The sequence below is a fragment of the Gavia stellata genome, chromosome 16, assembly GCF_030936135.1.
Source record: "Gavia stellata isolate bGavSte3 chromosome 16, bGavSte3.hap2, whole genome shotgun sequence".
Taxonomy (NCBI): domain Eukaryota; kingdom Metazoa; phylum Chordata; class Aves; order Gaviiformes; family Gaviidae; genus Gavia; species Gavia stellata.
This window is the reverse complement of record NC_082609.1, coordinates 1,863,003-1,880,250: the sequence shown is the minus strand read 5'-3', so window position 1 is coordinate 1,880,250 and position 17,248 is coordinate 1,863,003. Positions and strand designations below refer to the sequence as shown.

Below are 17,248 nucleotides of genomic sequence, written 5' to 3'. Positions count from 1 at the left end.
TTCAGACTTTGCTTTGAAGCTTTTCAGAGACCGCAAATCCAACTACAGAGGTTTAGCAGCTGCTTAAACTACTGGAGTTTCCACAGGCTGTTGGAGGCTTTGGGGCTTTGCTGCAGAGCGCTTGGAGCCTGCCGCACCGGCACCGCAGCGCACGCTGGAATCGCAAAGACAAAGGTGAAATCCCTCCCAGTTAAACATACTCTGCTCAACAACTGCCGATACAATAGAAACTGCTCATCACAGGTATTCCACAATACACTCTCAGATGTCATCACAGCCTAATTCCAGTCCAGTAATGCACATTTATATACTAATGAAAAATCACGTTACAATTTAGTGACCTAAGAGTATCATCTTCCTATTAATAAATTCCACCATCTAAATATCTTCCTAACCTAAATCTCTTAGAAACCATTTTCTGCACCATCTTTATAACCATGTTCTCTCCACTCCAACCACGAAGAGTGCTGTACATTCCTGAGCTGGAGTTAAAATAATCTTTCTGGGGTCCCACAACGTCTTAAAATGAGAGCTATAGCTTCGCATGCTAGTGCTGAGCATGGACCGAGCTCCTGCTCTCCTTAAAAAAATCAGGGCAAGATCTGTATCTGCTCTGATGAGACAGGAGTAACCTCATTGTTCCATTTACTGTTGTGTAAACAGCTTTCTAGTGATATTTCCCATTAACAAATTATAAAATAAATAAGCAGCATCTGTCATCAGACGACGACTAAACACATTTCACTAATTAACACAAGAATTTGGTAGGAATAAGCATTAGCATTCCACAATCTCTCCCGAATTATTTTCTAATTTATAGACTTCCAAGGCACTTACACACTACGACATGAAACAATGCCTATCTAAAACTAACTACATTTTAACTTGAACTGCAAATTATTGTTTAGATCACACTGAGCATGTCAAACTGCAAAGCAAAGAAACAGGCTTCAGGCATTTACAGAACAAGCCCTTTACCTTGGTTTCTTTAGCACTGCTGGAACCCTTCCCCTCCGTCTTCTTCTGTTTAGAAGACGAGCTGCTCTTACTGCTGCTGCCACTCTCCTTGCTAAGGTTGCTGCTGGACTTTAAGGACGACGACTGACTGACCGTCCTCTTCCGGGACCCATGTTCTTGCTTGGAATCCTTCTGCAGGACTGGGGCAGCAGGAGACGGCAGTAAATCCTTCTCTTTAACAGCACTTGGCTTTGAAGACCTGCGCAAAACGAACAAATTCAGGTTTTGGGTTTTTTTTCCTTAAAAACCCCAAACCAAACAAACAAAATGCAAAAAACCCAACACCACAAAACTTTTTTTTAAATTTTGGATTAAAAAAACCTCTTTTTTTTTTTTAAACAAACAAGATTTTTGTTGTTAGACCTAGCAAACCAGATATGGAGGAAAAGAAAGAGAACAATCATCTTGGTGCCTAGGTTTCTATGAAGCCAGATTGAACTCGTTTTCACCATTTTATTTGTTCTGACCTGAAAACACAGTAGACAAGTTCTAACCATAAAACCACATCCCTACAACAGTTCTTAAAAAAACACCCTAAACACTTACAATGTAAGAAATTAATGCCAACGTTAGCGCCAGCCTGTCTGTTGCAGGCTAGTCAGCCTACCAGCTCGGAAAAGAGATGATCCAGATAAATGCTCTCTGGAACCCAGGAAACTGGAAAGCTTTCTCAGCACAGCCTTTCAGTACACTCTCACCTTGGCTGCTGAGGGCTACTGTTGGCTACAGAAATAATAGGTGAAAAAGCATAATCAAGACAGAAATGCATCTGTTTGTTCTACATCTGTTCCCTAACAAATAGTAAGACACTGTTTAATTCAGAAAGGGCAAACAAGATTTCTAGATCTCACAGGCTGCCGCTTCTCACACACTTGTAATCTGGCAATTACTCACTACACAGAAATATTTTCCATGACATAATCACACCAGTTTTCAGTTGCTTGATCTGAAATAGCAGAGTTTTAAAAGGTAGTGGAAAAAACCTTACTCTTTCCTGTGGATCAACACTGACCAAGAAATAAATGAAATAAAAGCATAATAGCTATTACAAAAAGCATGGAAAATTACAGAAATAACATACAAGTAAAACAGTATTTATCAATGTGATTGATTTGCTGATTCTGTATTACTTTGCTTTTGTGTCACTCACACTTTTCTTTAGCTTATCTATCAAGCAAATGTGAGGCTAAATCCATGGATGCAAATCTCAATGCCATCAGCTTCCCAGACAATGCCAGTTAAGTGATTTATTCACAGTTTACAAACTTGCTAAATGGAGCATCACCAGTTTGGGTTAATTTAAAAGCACAGATTTTGCAAGATCGAAAAGCTAGATGCACAGCTGATTTCTAAAACAAAACCAAACCCCACTGTGTATTAGAGAAAAACCAGGCAGCATATGTTGCATAACACACCAACCCTTCACATGAGCCATTACCTTACTTCTGTTAAGTAAAGCAATTGTCCTTGGCCAATGCTTTTGTTATGGAAATTAATTTCCACCAACTACTAGTAGAAACTCTGAAGTAAATCTGTCTGAAGGGTAAGAAACAATGAGATTTTACCCATTGATTAATAATGAGGAAACACTTTTGTGGGTGGGGAGAAGAGGGGGGAAGATGGGCTCCCATCTTCTCCTCGATCACCCCTGAGCCTTCAATGTCGAAAACATAGCCAAGATACTCACTCCCTATTGCTAGAAGTCTTGTGTCCTGATGGAGCTTTTTCTTCCAGTTTCGTTTTCTTGCTTTCACTGGCTCTGTTTTCGTCCTCATTCTGAATAAAGCAAACAAGAAATACATCCAGGCAAACGTCCACATTTACAGCTTCATTGGGAGTGGCAATGTTTCACATCAATAGACTTAATTTAGCAGGCGTTTTGCAGTGTACAGAATAAGACATGTACAGACCACAAAAACATGCCCTACAGCATCTAGTCCATATCAAATATTTGACCAGACCCTGATATTGGAACATAATGAAAAACAAATTCTGGCTTCTAAATTACCAACCTGCATGAAAGTAGTAGCAGCTAAGTTGTTCATTTTAGCACAAAGATATTACCACCATGAAATACCAGAAAAATCTGCCAAGGGCTTCAATAAGAGATCAGGAGACAGATTTTATGTTGTGGAGCCTAACAGAGCTGTCTTATGAATGCCAGAAAAAGGTAAAAGTCTTGCAGTCTATTAAAGTAAGCTCAGAGACGTTGAAGACTGTACTTTTGTATCAATTTAATCCTAAAGTCAAAGGGTCTTGAAGGGAAGTTTCTAAGCTGCCTTCAGCAAGCACTGGAAGTATCAAATACAGTGAATAAAATGGAAAATAGGGCCTCACAGAATAAGTCATCTGGCAACATAACCCAGACTCAAACCCAAAAGGTTTCATTTTTGTTACACCAACGCTGCAACCCTGAGCCTTGTGATCAAGGAAGCACACGAGCAAATAATGTGTAGAAATCAAATAGTAACAGTTGCGTAGAGAGCACTCACAAACCTAAACACGCTAGGGGTTGGGGAAAGGGTGGGTTTTTCTGTAGTTGCCTCAAACAGGCTTGCATCTTCTCTGGTAGGTACCAGTAAGCATCGGGGTAATCTGAGGATTCAAACCAATTCACAACCAGACTATTTGCTGGGATAACGCCTAAATGTAATTGGTCTTACCAAAGCTTTCTGGTTTAGATGTAAGAGCACAGATCTTTAATGCTGTAACTCCAAATGTGGACTGAAGGGCATAGCTGGTCACAGAAACAGAAGTCAGTGTATTCAGAGCCACTGGAGCATGTGAGTGCATTCCCATGAACATTAGGAACTATACAGTTAACACTTGCAAAAAATAATTAGTCACTGTACTGGTCAGAGTTATTCCAATTTTACAAAAAAAGCTCATACTTTCTCACTTAATTTCCTTATCCAGAGAAAACAGGAATCTTAGGAACAGTACAGGAGAAACCTCTGTTGGCAGTTACATGTCAAGTCTCCTAGATGACACTAATTTCAGTAAGTGATGAAGTTTACTTAGGTTGCTCAGTAGGAAAACTGGTTTAACTGAAATTATCTATCTCCTCTGGAGAGTCAAATGACTCTCTGAATGGTATCATATAATTCTTCAATTCCACATGTCAACGAAGTCTTACAACCACTGCCAAACCCCTGTCAAAATGAAATTTTTCAGAACGAACTCCAGAGTAGCATGGCTTTTTTGAATCCCTGAACCAGGGCTTCACAGTCCTAACTTCATGGAAACCTGCAATCTATAAAAACTCTTTGGACCACTGAGTCCATCTTACAGTCACAGGTTTGCTCTTTATATAGACTGTCTATGTTCTGAGGTTTCTAAAAGCACCACCAACTACTTCTTATCATTTCCCCCTCCAAGAGTATTACTTCTATTCAGCTCCCCCATTGATTCCTGTCCATTTTACTGCCCCTAGGCATTCCTGCTTTTTGTTTATAGTTGAAAAGATAAAATGCTTTTTTGGAAAAGATTAAATATCATTAGGGAGAGATCCCTCTGCTCCCAGTAAAGCAGCACCCCTGAGATGATGGTTTCTGCTGCTGCCATACCCCAGGCCCATTTCTGCCCCATCCCTTGTCCTGGCAACATGCAATTGCATGATTCACTGGTTGAAGGAGCTGATCCAGCTGAAAACTGCTTTTTTTTTGGCCAGATGAATTTTCCATCGGATCAGCTGCCTGAGCTGGCCGGCAGTGCAACAGGGGCTGGTGCCAGACCAAGTGGAGGCATGAGAGGGCAGGATGCAGTGCTCAGAGGTGCAGAAGCTGTGCCACCTCCATGAGCTCTAGCTACAGTGCTAACACTCCTACACGTGCAACCTTCTCCCTTCCCCTCTCCACTCCAAAAGAAAACCCCAATAGTCCCTACTGTAACAGCACAGGGATGATCAATGTGTTCTACACAAAATAGCTAGCCAAAGTCATCTCCTAAATCGCTCAGAGTCACTACATCGAGGTATGATCCGGGCTACACGCGTCACACCAGTAGCAATCCACTAAGGGGTTGAGATAACAGGTAAATCTCTCTTTACAGAATTATCACCTGCTTATGTTTCCTTTTGCCTTTTGTAGAACTTTTGTCAGACGGCTGCTTCTGGGATTCTCTCGCGTGCTTCTCTGGCACATTTTTCTTTTCCGCTTTGGGTGCGTCAGCATCCTTGTAAGGCTTCCCTGGTATTCTTGATAAGAGGCTCAGGTCAATCTTCACAATAAGTGGGTACCTTTCATCAGGATCACTGAGTGGTGAAAGAAGCTCTTTCTCTTCCATAGGAGAGAACATTCTTTGCCGAAAAAAGCTGTCATCCTCCTCCATGGAAGATTTAACAGGAGTCCTATTGCTCTCAGAGTATTTGGGTGTTTGTGATGAAGGAGGCAGGCTCTCATTTTCATCTGAATCAGAAGATGAGGTATCTGTTTCTATGAATTCCCTGGATTTCTGGGCAGATTTGCTTGAAGCCTTGTATTTCTTTTTCTCTGTGGTAGGCCGAGGGGAAGATTTGGGCTCTTTCTTTATATTGGGTTTTCTGGAGCCTTTTGTGGCTGCCTTATGCCTGTTTGAAGGTATATTTGTTGCCATGTCTACTGGGGTTTCACTTTCTATTTTAAGACCTCCTCTAGGCTCTTCAACAGATGTCTTTTCTGCTTTCTTGGGCTGCTTTTTACCTACAGTCCTCCTCTGTGTTGAGCTGTCACTCTGGGCAGGTGACTTCTGCCTGCCGCGACTGCTCTCCGAGCCCTTTTGGGTGGGTTTGGAATCTCGCCCCGGTGTAGAAGAAATCGAATCCTTGGATCCGCTTTGATCAGTGTACCCACTCCCTGTCCCCTGATCCCGTCCCTCTTTTTTGTAGCCTTGGGAGGACGGGATATTGCTGTCCACGGAAGAAGCTGGTGACACTTTATGTGAATTAACTTTGTTCAACCAGTTATCCAGTTGCCACTTGTTTGTTGGTGGTGGCTCTGGCTAAAAAAAAAATTAAAAAACAGCGTTAGATAACGTATTTCACATTGCTTCCATCTTTTCCATGGGACAGCTGTACTATGCTGCATGCCCAGGCAAGAGGCACACCAAAAAACCTGAGCTCACTAACGAATGAAATACAGGTTGGTGAATATAGGTAACAAGTAACAGCTCTCTTTTTTCCTTCATCTGGAGCAGCTGCTATCAACAGGCAATATTGCTGCCATAGCTTTCCAGAGTAAAAGCCCGCAGTTTTTTAAGCTACTGTGACTATATCTGATTTCTGCACTCCAATAGATAACTGGTGGTAAAAATCACCTCAAAGTCAAACATCAAATGTGTGCTTACATAAAGAGTCGTTACCATACACAATTACAGGTACTTCAGCAAAAGAATATTGCATCTTGAAAGCGATCCCACGTTTGTAAGTCTAACTTTTTTTTTTTTAAACAGTTTGAAAATTTATTAATTTTCTTCTGCTTTTAAAACTCAGGATTAATGCCAAGCTAATGAAGACAGCCCGAATACATGTCAAATCCTACCTCGGGGGATGCACTCTGTGATGGTTCATTAGCTTCACTATCACTGGAACTGCTTTCACTTTCAGAGTCAGATCCTGAACTGCTTTCAGATCCACTATGGCTGCTCGAGTCATCCCTTGAATTATCTGCTCCTTCACTGTTATGCTGTGAAGGTTCAGAATTACTGAAAACAAAAATGAGGAAAAATAAACAAACACTACCCAAGGCACAAATATATCCTAGAAGTCCTTTCATTAGAAAGAATAAAATGGAATATTTTAATTAACATTTACTAGAAAATTCAACATAACTGAACACAGTTCACCTTGGAAGCAAACAACAGCCTTTGTTTTTTTCCCCCTTCCCAAAGTGGTTAGTGTAATTTGCAGGATATACACTATTTAATCACTGATTAAATTCTCATCGCCTTTTGCTTTAGCACGAGACAAAAGACAAACATGAATTTTAGAAATGAGATCAAGTCAAGAGTGCTGACTGGCCCAAATATCACCACTCTACTTTCTATGCTGCAATCTACCAGGAATGCCTACCTTCCAGGCGTGCTCCTTGGCACTGTCTTATCGCAGTCCTGCAATTAAGAAAAAGAGCATGAAGCTTCTAGAAGTTACTTTAGGATTGTATATACAATTAAATTGCAAGGGCATCAATTTAAAGCCTTTACATTTTTAAAATTATTTAGCCTGAATAGCATCTTAATTCAGTACTTGCAGCAGTTTAAATTTGTCTGCATTTTCCTTATACAGAAAGGAAAATAAATCAGAGTTTTCTCCAGGTTTTCACCACAAACCTATTGTCTCAGAGCCCTACATATTCTGACTACAGTTCTAAGAGTTCCTATTTCCACCATGCACTAATACCATGTTTTCATCTTTTTGAATCAGATGATTCAACATTTTACAACGCCATTCCTGAGATGCCCAGAGTACTTACTACAAGTTAACCAACTAAATCTACTATCTCAAAGTTTCCCACATGAAGAAAATAAAGTACTAGAACTGGGAACAGGAAGAAAAGAAAGGAGAGGAGTGTGGATTACTGCTGGGTAGCACAGACCGTACAGGTATTTTTAACTTAGCCTGCTAAATGCCATTTCTGGCAGAAGCTGCACAAAGTTAATACTGACAAAGAGGAAAAAAGAGACTTTTCAATAAAAATAAAGGTGCTGCTATACTCCCAATTACAGGTACAGTATCCCTCATCATCCCAAACACAGTCCCAAGCTACTAAATGTCAGTACATGAAGGGTTCAATCTTGAAATGGCGGGCCATTACATATTTTTTAAGATACACTATTGCCATTTTATGTTCAGAGAAAGCCCATCTGAAATCAGTAAAACCAGATTTTTTAGATGAAAGCGTACTGTTTTCACAACAGATAATTTTCCCCAAGTTTACATTTAGGAATACCTGAGGTTTGTCTAAAAACATGCCATTTAATTTTTGTTTCTTAATCATAAATCTCCTCTCAAGCTGCTCAGTTTGCTGTTGGAATATCGAACACTGCTGAAGTACTGAACCGTCACTGCATTTGCTATGTTTTTCTCAAACTCTGATTTAATGAACATACCTGCTCTCCATCGCTGTCTTCACTACTGCTAAGTTTTAAGTCATCTTTCAACATACTAAGTAAAAGGGAGAAAGTGAGACAAGTTTTTCCACGTACTTTAATTACTTTGAAAGCATTCTTCTACATTTCAACATGCTATTGTTTATACTATGGAGTAGGCTGCGTGGGTGAAATCCACAAGATACCGTTCTAACATTTAATGGTTAAGAATGGGGAGTTGAGTCATTCTTTAGAGAAGAATAAGGATTCTAGTACTCTTGACTCCTTAGACCATTCTGTTAAATTTAGAAAGGAAATTTGACACAATTTACTAATGCGGGAGGAGCTAACTTGTGTATGTTCAACTTCTTGTACATAATGGCCAAGAATACTGTTGTAAATAGAATCAAGAAAGCTAACGCTAGTGGCTGTTTCCTGTCTCGTGGCAACAGCGCAACTGTTCTAAGCAATAATTATTTTATTATTATCCAAAGCCATAATTATTTATGGTAGTCATACACACACACTCTTTCACAATACTGAAAATACGTGAACACACTGAAAACATATAGCAGGGTACAGGGCCTTTGTGCTTATTGAAAAACACCCTTGATTACAAAAATAAAACATCTTACTCTGTCTGGTTCGATTCACATCTGGAGAAAGAAAATGAGAAAGGATTAAAAGTCTAATACTTCTGAGTTTCACAGCATAGCTGTTCTACTGATAATCTGAAAAGAAACACCAACCTCTAGGATCTAGTTTCCAAAGTATTTTTCATTGTTATCCTTTTCTAAGAGATGCATTTATCTCATTTTTAAAGTTTTTGAACCAGATCGTAATAACTTTTTTTTTTCATTTAAAACTGTATTGTCACAGTAAACATCATCTCAACTTTCTTCCTATGCATCCCAGTTCAACAAATGTCCAATGCTACCTCTTGTTCTTAGATGTTCTCACGTTCCCCAGCTTTGGAAATAGCACAGTTCCTTCTTAGAGGTCTATACTGCTATGACGAAAGCAAAGCCAAATGGTGAACTTGGATTTCTATCACTCATTGAACTGGCTGCATATAAGCATCATCTTAAACTACAGGTTTTAGGAAACTGATTGTAAGTCCATAATAATTGAGGGGGGTTCCTTTTTGTTTTATTCTCTTCCCATAGGTCATGTGCTGTTTAATCTTGCTAATACTGTAATGTGCACAGACAAGCAGAAGAACTAGACTTCATTTTATGATTGCATCACAACAAATGTTAACTTAGAATACCAAGTTTTCAGAATCTACAAGCACTTCCATTAAACATACAATCAGCTGGTAAACCTTTATTTTCATGGACACGTTTGTTTGGAAACAATCTCTGAACAGCATATAATCAATTTTCAGGTATGAGAAAGGTGGACTACAGCCATCTAGGATACTCCACTTGCTTTGTATTTTTCTCCCAGTTGCATGACTGGCAAAGTAAAATGTTGGGTCTGTGTGTGTAACTAATAGAAATGTTTGCCAGTCAGTTAAGAGGCTGAGCAGAACAAACTTAACTAGATCCCAAACATAGTTTGCTATCTCCCCTAATAGAGAACAGTTCCCCATCCTGTTTATTTCTGCAACCGCTACAAGCTGCTTCCAGCTGACAGCTCTGCAAGGCACACGTTTGATAAGTCCCGTCCCAACCTGCCCACTCTTATCTGCTGATACCTTTCTGGTTCACAAGCCAATTCTGAGGTCCCAAATCTTGCACACCTATCCTGACAACTGACAAGAAAACAGGGGAATGGAAAGGCGGCGCAGAGTTATTTGTTATTCACTCCAATGTGCCATATTTGGTCTACTGTCCCAGAAAATGGCTGCTTAAAAATGATCCCCTTTTTCTGCCCGTCAAGGAGAAGTATGCTAAAGAGTCTGTGCAAAAACTGACACACTCTAATACAAGAAACAGCTATTTTCCAGATCTCTTAAAATTAGACTGTTGTTTGAGAAATGTTTTCTCAACAGCCACTTACGATTTGGACTGATGACCATTGGATGTTTTTGATGAAGGATTATATCGTTCTAGAAGAAGAAAAAAAGAAATGCACAGTTGAAAACTCAGCCAGCAACATAAGTCACTCCCAAGCTGCCAGAAGTACACAGCCTTAGATAAACCAAGAACGGCTGAGCAGACAGGAGAAAGTAATAACTAGCTGACACCAGGTACAATCTCCCACAGACTGAAGAAGTTGATGCAGAGACAAAATACTAAATACAGCAAATAATTTAATGAAGAACATCTAGAAAATTATTTAAATCATTGCTGTCTAAACCAATACACACTTAATTTGTTATTAATGGTGTGAAAAACTGTTTTGCTTCTATCAAGATTAATCCATTGCTTTCTACATGCAGGATATAGGCTACAGATCAGCCTGTCAAGCTCTGACTTGTTTCAGCATCCCTACTTAGCTTTTTAGTGGATGAGCAATCTTTAGATCCAGAAATCAAACTCAGAAACCAATTCTTACAATAGGAATACATACTGATATAATCTGCTTTTCAGTTTGGGGTGTGTTTCCTTCCCTTTAATTCTGGCAAATTGCGTAGTTCCACAGAAACAAGAACTGAAGCTGTTAAAAGCTTCCCAGAAAATTCAAACAGGAGTTAAAAACTGGTTCTGTGTTTTGACTAACCTTGCCTCTCCATTTACACACCTAAAGATCAGTTGCTCCTATAACGTAAGTCTACAGTTTAGCATTATGGAATTAAGTTTTAATTTGTTTCCTTAATTCCCCCTTCTATCCGGTGTTTCGATTAAGCTGCTTGTGAATATCTAAGAATAAACCATTCTTCTTTTACTATTTCATCAGTTTAATCACTTCAAGAGGGAGTGAAAAGACTTTTGGAAGGTAACAGCACAAATCTAATTCAATTCGACCTGGTATGTTACCTGTGTTAAATCATTAATTTCAGTAATATTCAAAAAAACAATACAGTTAAAGAGAAGTAAGAGCTGGTTTTGTCTAAAATCTGAAAATGCATTCTGGGACAAGAAATCCAAGGATATTGCTAAGCATATTACTATAGGACTTCCTGATCAGTTCTCTCTCTTGATTTTAAAATGACAAAGTGAAAACTAACAGTGAAATTGCAGTGTGCTTTTTCTATTGAAATATAAACATAAGCACTATTTTGGTTTCTAGTATTTCCCCCAGCAGGGATTTGCATTTTTTAAAGGGTGTTTTGTTTTAGTACTCAGCTATTTTCAATTAGATCAACAAAGGAGGCATTTTTTCAAGAATCAGAAACATGACAAATTAAATATACATTATTTTTTTTCTAGGGGACAGTTACAACCTTGCAACTCCGTCCTAACTTTCTGGACCTCAACAAGAGATGTGAAAGAAAGTCAGGCAATTGTTTTATAGGTTAAAACTTAAGAAAGTACAGAAAATCTTAACTTTGACTCCATCGTATGACCAGTCTGGAAAATCTCATTCTCTAAAAAGCATGACATACTAAGAATACTGAATCACAGCAATATCATTAAACACATTACAGGAAGTTTAATATACTTACTCTGTTCTCCAGTGCCAAAATTGGACTGCTGAGACTCCTAAGGGAATAAAAGATCACAAGTCTTTTTTTCACTGGGAATTTTAACATATCAAAACCCATGCTGTCACCAAGATATTCTTTCCACTTAAAGGATGGCACCTAACCGCTAAAAAAAGGAAAAACCTAACAGCAAAACAGAAAGAGTGATTCTTTATCCGGGCCGCAACCCCTCTCACCAGCCGCAACGGCACAGCCAGCACCGGGAAGGCGTGCTTCACCCTCCTCTTCCTTAGCTCAGCTCTCCCACTTGCTGGTTTTAAGAAGGTCCATGTGCAGTTGTACTATGTGATAGCTGAAACTCCAAAATCCCTACGTAACTTCCACAAATCCCATCTTCATATATGTTTAACATGGAGAGGAACTGTTAAGTACGTTTTTCTTTATCTTCCTTATACACAAAAAAGCTTTGTTTTATGTATGTCCCGAGACATAGTAGATTATGATTTTTTTTGAAACCCTAAAATATTGTTTTAACAAACAAATATGCAGAGGCTACCGAATTACTGAAAACCTACTTCTAGGCTAGAGTGCCATTTTAAAATAGGACCTTCCTGACCTCATTTTAAAAATGAGGACAAATGCTGGCCTCGTAAATAAAAATTGGAAATATTTTACTCAATTCCTAAAGTTATATACACGCATTTTGCTTAAATGCTCTGGCAATGGCAAACCAGAATTCAAGAAGGGATTCCAGTTTTTTTGGTATACCTGTGAACCAGTTTTCCCAAACAGCCAAATCAGTGACATGCCACAGTTATACACGCAATTTATAAAATTTAATTTTTAAAACACGCAAAAGCTTTACACAGCAAAGCACACAAGATATTTCTAATTTCCCTTAATTTTTTATTTCAAAAGTGAAAGCAGTTGCAATAATGCACTGAACAAATATTTTGCTGATAGGGAAACTGATAGGGAACTTTCCTTCTAAGGTGTTTTCAAATGCCTCTAATTGTTAGTAATTGAAAGAAAGGAAAATTGACCTATGTTGAAAGTGTAAAGTGAAGATGAAGTTGGAGAGAAGCCTTGTGACTTCAACAAAAAGCAACAGTTACACTTCCTTCAAAATAAAAACGGATTTTTATCTTTTACGTACATACTAGGAGTGCAAGCGTGATTCCCTGATTGCCTTTTTCCACTGTCAGCTTACACAAGTTGACAAACTATAAGTCAAAAAAGAAGTAAAGACCACACAGTAATCAAACACCACATCGACAGAGCAACTCTGCTGGGGCGAGCACAAGATGAGGAACTGGTACTCGTTCTTACCAATGCAGGGATCGCAAATTCTGCAGAAAGCACCTGCCTAATCGCTCACTTTAGTCAACTTCCTATTTCTAAGGCACAGTGCAGTCTTTCAGTTAAGTGCACTTTAACGAGGTGTTATGTTTAAATGTGCAACTTTTTCCAACTCTCTTGCCATCTATTTTGTCTTTAAATACACATTTCTTTAAAAAACTCAGAGATTAAAAAAAAAAAGCTATACTGTCAACTCCAAAGTTATTTATTACAGTATCTTCTAAAGGTCTACTTCAGAAAGAAGAAATTAAAAACAACTTAAAGGAAGGAAACCCTTTTAACCAAAGTATAATAGACTGCTGAGGTTAGATAGTGAAGACACTTAAGGAGGAAACAAATTGCAGCTTGTACTCAAACACAACAGCTGGGGAGAAAAACACTCGCCAGCTGGACAGCACGGCAGTCGGGTACCGAATTCTCATTTGTAGGTTACCAGCTTGGCTGTAGTCCCGGTTGTGGTGAATGGGACCCATTTCCATTTAATGTTTGAAATCTCAGGTCAGATCTCATTTTTATTTCTCGGAAGCAAGTTTCTGTATTACAGCGGATCCAGGGACCTGACCGCTGGCCTTCTTGGTAACTCCGGCACTGGGCAGACACTGAACAAACCTGGAGGCAGAATCCACCTCTTCAGAGCTGCCTCGAGGTCACCGCACAGGTACGTGGGTACAAAACCTGCCAATGCTCTCACGTTGCTTTGAAACGAAAAACTTCCACCCTCTAAGAGACAGCTGGGTTTTTTAATACGTTTTAGAAACATGCCAGTATTTTTGGAGTTTTTGGCTGTGAGCCGATGGGTTAAAAAGAGTTACATAGGATAAAATTATAGTGTTAGGCTATTGGATAACATTTTTTATCAAGGCTCAGGAATCTGCATTTTTTTCATAGCATCCATAAAACTTTCCCTGACCTATTTTCATGAAGTTTTATCTTTCAATTCAAAGACTTCCGGATAATTATTACATATATTTATAGCAACACAGAGAGGCCCCGGTCAGGAGTCTGGGTCCCTTCAAGCTACTCACTATCTACACAGAGGGAAAATCATCTTATCCCAACAGTCTTACAAATAAAATTGACTGGTCCACCAAAGGGAGCTTAATTTCATGTGCACAGGAAAAAAACCCCAAACTTCTGCACACAAGAGGAATGTTGTGAAACACTGCAGCATATTACTTGTAAACAAATTCAGCACAGTATTAAAGAGGACAAGCTCTCCTCGAACAGTACTGCTTGATTAAAGTAAACCACTGTTTTGTTTTTTTTCCTGAATTCTGCTCTGGGTCCAGACTGCACAAGCCTATGGCTCGCTAACTCACAGGAATTCTGAGAAGAACCTGCTGCCAAGAATGACAGAGGGGAGAAGGCAGAGGAAATTATAGGCTTTGGATGTGGAGAGAGAAGTTGACAAAGTTCCATGGCTAAGATGTGCAGCCACAAAATAAAAAAGCTGGCAAAAAGTCAAAAGACTCAGAGCAGCCATAAATGGAATTTTTTTGCAAACTGGGTGAAGAAATGCAATCCAGGTCAATAGGTTCAAAAAACCACAACCTACCTTTTTTGTCCAAACATCAACAAGACTGTGCAATCTTATGTAGTTTCTCTCTGTGTCAGAAAGACACATATTTCTCTGCACGCCTTTCTTCACAGACCGAGTCAAATACCAGAGAAATGCAGAAACAAGCAGTTCTAGCAACCCCACAATCAAGTGTGCTCCAAAGTGTGTGAAGGGAAAACACCTCCCAAAGGTTCAGGAATAAGTATTCAAAGCAGTGGAGTAAGCACCCTTGTTGATGAGGAAAGGTGTGGAATTTCTTGCTTTACTATAAAAGGTAAGAATTATTTCCAAGTTCACAGTTTTATATAACATAGGAAATAAATGCTGACTAAAGGTAATATAGGCAAGATTAATATTGATCTAAGTCATTATTATAATATTAAGAAACTAGACAATGACATTTGTTTCTAGATATGCCTTCAAAAGAAAAGCTGAGAACTGTATAGTATGTTGTACATTTTCAGCTCACTGGAGAGAAGCAAGCAAGACGCGGTGAGACAGGAACACGCAACGCAGAGGGCGATGACAACAGAACTGCCCACAGCTCGGGGATACCGAGCCAGTACGAGAACCTGAACTGTTTAACTTCGCACCAGTCTGCGAGAGTTTTGTGGATGTGTGCTTACAACGTGGGACCTGGAACCTCAGGCCAAAAAAGGTGGTGTCAAAGCAGTCACACAAGACAATCTGTTTAGACAGATTACATCAGAGACCTCCGTGAGGAAATTTTCTTAAAATACTTCACTGTTCTGTTTTGGGGAGCAATTTGGATCAAACAGGAAACTGATAGCAGTAAGTGGTGCTCTAGAACAGCAGTCTGGCCAGAAAAAGTGTCATCTTCATTATTACGAAGGTAACTTTTAAAAGACAAACAGCATAATTTCCTCACTCTGAAGTTATGCCAAATTAGGGGTGGAGTACCCCAATCCATTTCAGAGATACGTTGAGTCTGGGGAAAAATTATACTGTCGAGTTACATCTTTTACTGGTAATCAGTAGATACAGGAAACAAAACATGAATTCTTGAATGAGTCAGCTACCGCAAGCTGAACTGTACTTGCTAAAGTTGCTACCCAGAGCCATCTCCCCTGCCTATCTCTCCCCTGCCTACCCATCAGCTTCCAAGATACTGCAGATTGCAGAGCTGTATTTCAAGGCAATCAATCACCGGTGCTGGTCTGCCTTGAAACGCTGCAGCTGGGGCTGCCAGACCCAGCCCCAGGGGAGGGAGCAAGAGAACTCCTTCCTCAGAGGTGTCCGCGCAAGTGGGTCTCCTGGAAACGTGCCCTGTGCTGTCAACAGCAGCGAAGAGCGACTGATTTCTCTTTAGAAGTAATAGCTTAAACACTTCAGTGGTTATTAAGTATATGGGAGGTTAGGAGGAGATCTTTGGAACAAGTGATCTGCAAAACTTCTTTAGCAAAACATCTGATTTTAAAACCTTTTACCTTTTTTTGCAATTGAAAATAGAAGATCTAATAGAACTATTAATGGACTTCAAAATCATGAGGAAAATTCAGTTTATGCAGAAAATTACATTTAAATTTCTTAGCATTTACCAGCCAGTCTCCACTGCTTTGCTAGATGGAGGTAAACACAACCCTTGCTTCTACACAAAATGGTGCAAAGCATTTCCCTAATAGGGAAAAAGGCTCAATGGCATTTTCAAGCTTCAGAAGTATCCTGAAGAAGGTCTGAATTTATGAAACAAAAATTAAAAAATAAAAGGAAAGCTATATTATAGACATCTTTGCAGACTGCTGTACCTGTGTAAACCAGAGGAAAACTGATGATATTCTTCATAAAGCTACTGCTGACAAAAGTTGGTGTGAAGCAAGATAAAGAGTTACAAAGCACTGAAAAAAACCCAGAACTATACAGAACTGAATTTAAGAGAGTTCCAAAATCCTGATCTTTAACAGGAGTTACTCTTTCAACAGCATTCAGTATTTGACTACAGGACTGACCTTTGTTGGAAAAGGAAATTTTGACGGTTCAGTTTTGCACGGCGTATGAATAGCAGTCAGTGGAGGAGGCCAAGAATGGGTCATCTCCTATAACAAGAACAAAAAAGAAAAGCTAGTAACAAAATTAAAGCAAAGATTTCAAGTTACAATTTTGATTCAAATGGTAACCCTGTCTCTCAATTTTCAGTTCATTGTCCACACTTCATTAAGCTTTATATTAAAAACTTAATTTCCCAAATGTGTAAGAAAGATTTTACACATAAACCTAAATCTTAAATTGTTACCCATGAGAACAGATAGTTAAGACATAATAACAAGCAGAAAGGCATAAATCAATTAAATTGCTTGGCCTGAACATAAACTGCAGTAGAAGTCAGAGTCTGATCAATTCAAACTGTGAAGAGCACATGTAGGATACAGAGGTAGAAAGAAGAATCCTAGGAAAGGGAAGCCTACCAAGTTTGAGGAAAAAGGGGAAAATCAAATGCTTGAAGCTGGAAAGAAAGTACCTTGGATTCTCTCAGACCATCTCTCCAAGGACCATGGAGTACTGACGGTCAGAGCAAACGGTAAGCCATGGAAATGCTCAAGGGGAATCTGATGACTCTTTTGTGACCGTAGACATACGACCAGGGGATCACATGAGGGGTAAAAAGACTTGAGAAAATAACCCAGGTAGAAGAGAAGGGAAAGTTCTGCCATGGGCTAGCCAAAAAATTACTGTGATCTAAAAAGATATCAGAATGTAAGACT

General features: G+C 39.3%; 1 protein-coding gene across 2 annotated transcripts in view; it reads right to left on the bottom strand.

Moving 5' to 3' along the window:
- AFF4 (ALF transcription elongation factor 4) overlaps positions 1 to 17,248 on the bottom strand; it is a 28,424-nt gene that overhangs the window by 7,157 nt on the left and 4,019 nt on the right. The window contains exons 4-13 of one of the 2 annotated variants that reach the window (XM_059825666.1): positions 16,496 to 16,582; positions 11,633 to 11,669; positions 10,084 to 10,132; positions 8,715 to 8,735; positions 8,101 to 8,155; positions 7,064 to 7,101; positions 6,534 to 6,696; positions 5,077 to 5,994; positions 2,705 to 2,793; positions 979 to 1,216 (exon numbers count right to left, since the gene is read on the bottom strand). In XM_059825666.1, the coding sequence (XP_059681649.1) occupies positions 979 to 1,216; positions 2,705 to 2,793; positions 5,077 to 5,994; positions 6,534 to 6,696; positions 7,064 to 7,101; positions 8,101 to 8,155; positions 8,715 to 8,735; positions 10,084 to 10,132; positions 11,633 to 11,669; positions 16,496 to 16,582 (1,695 nt within the window). The remainder of the gene's footprint in view (positions 1 to 978; positions 1,217 to 2,704; positions 2,794 to 5,076; positions 5,995 to 6,533; positions 6,697 to 7,063; positions 7,102 to 8,100; positions 8,156 to 8,714; positions 8,736 to 10,083; positions 10,133 to 11,632; positions 11,670 to 16,495; positions 16,583 to 17,248) is intronic. The other variant, XM_009816163.2, reaches the window with a different exon arrangement.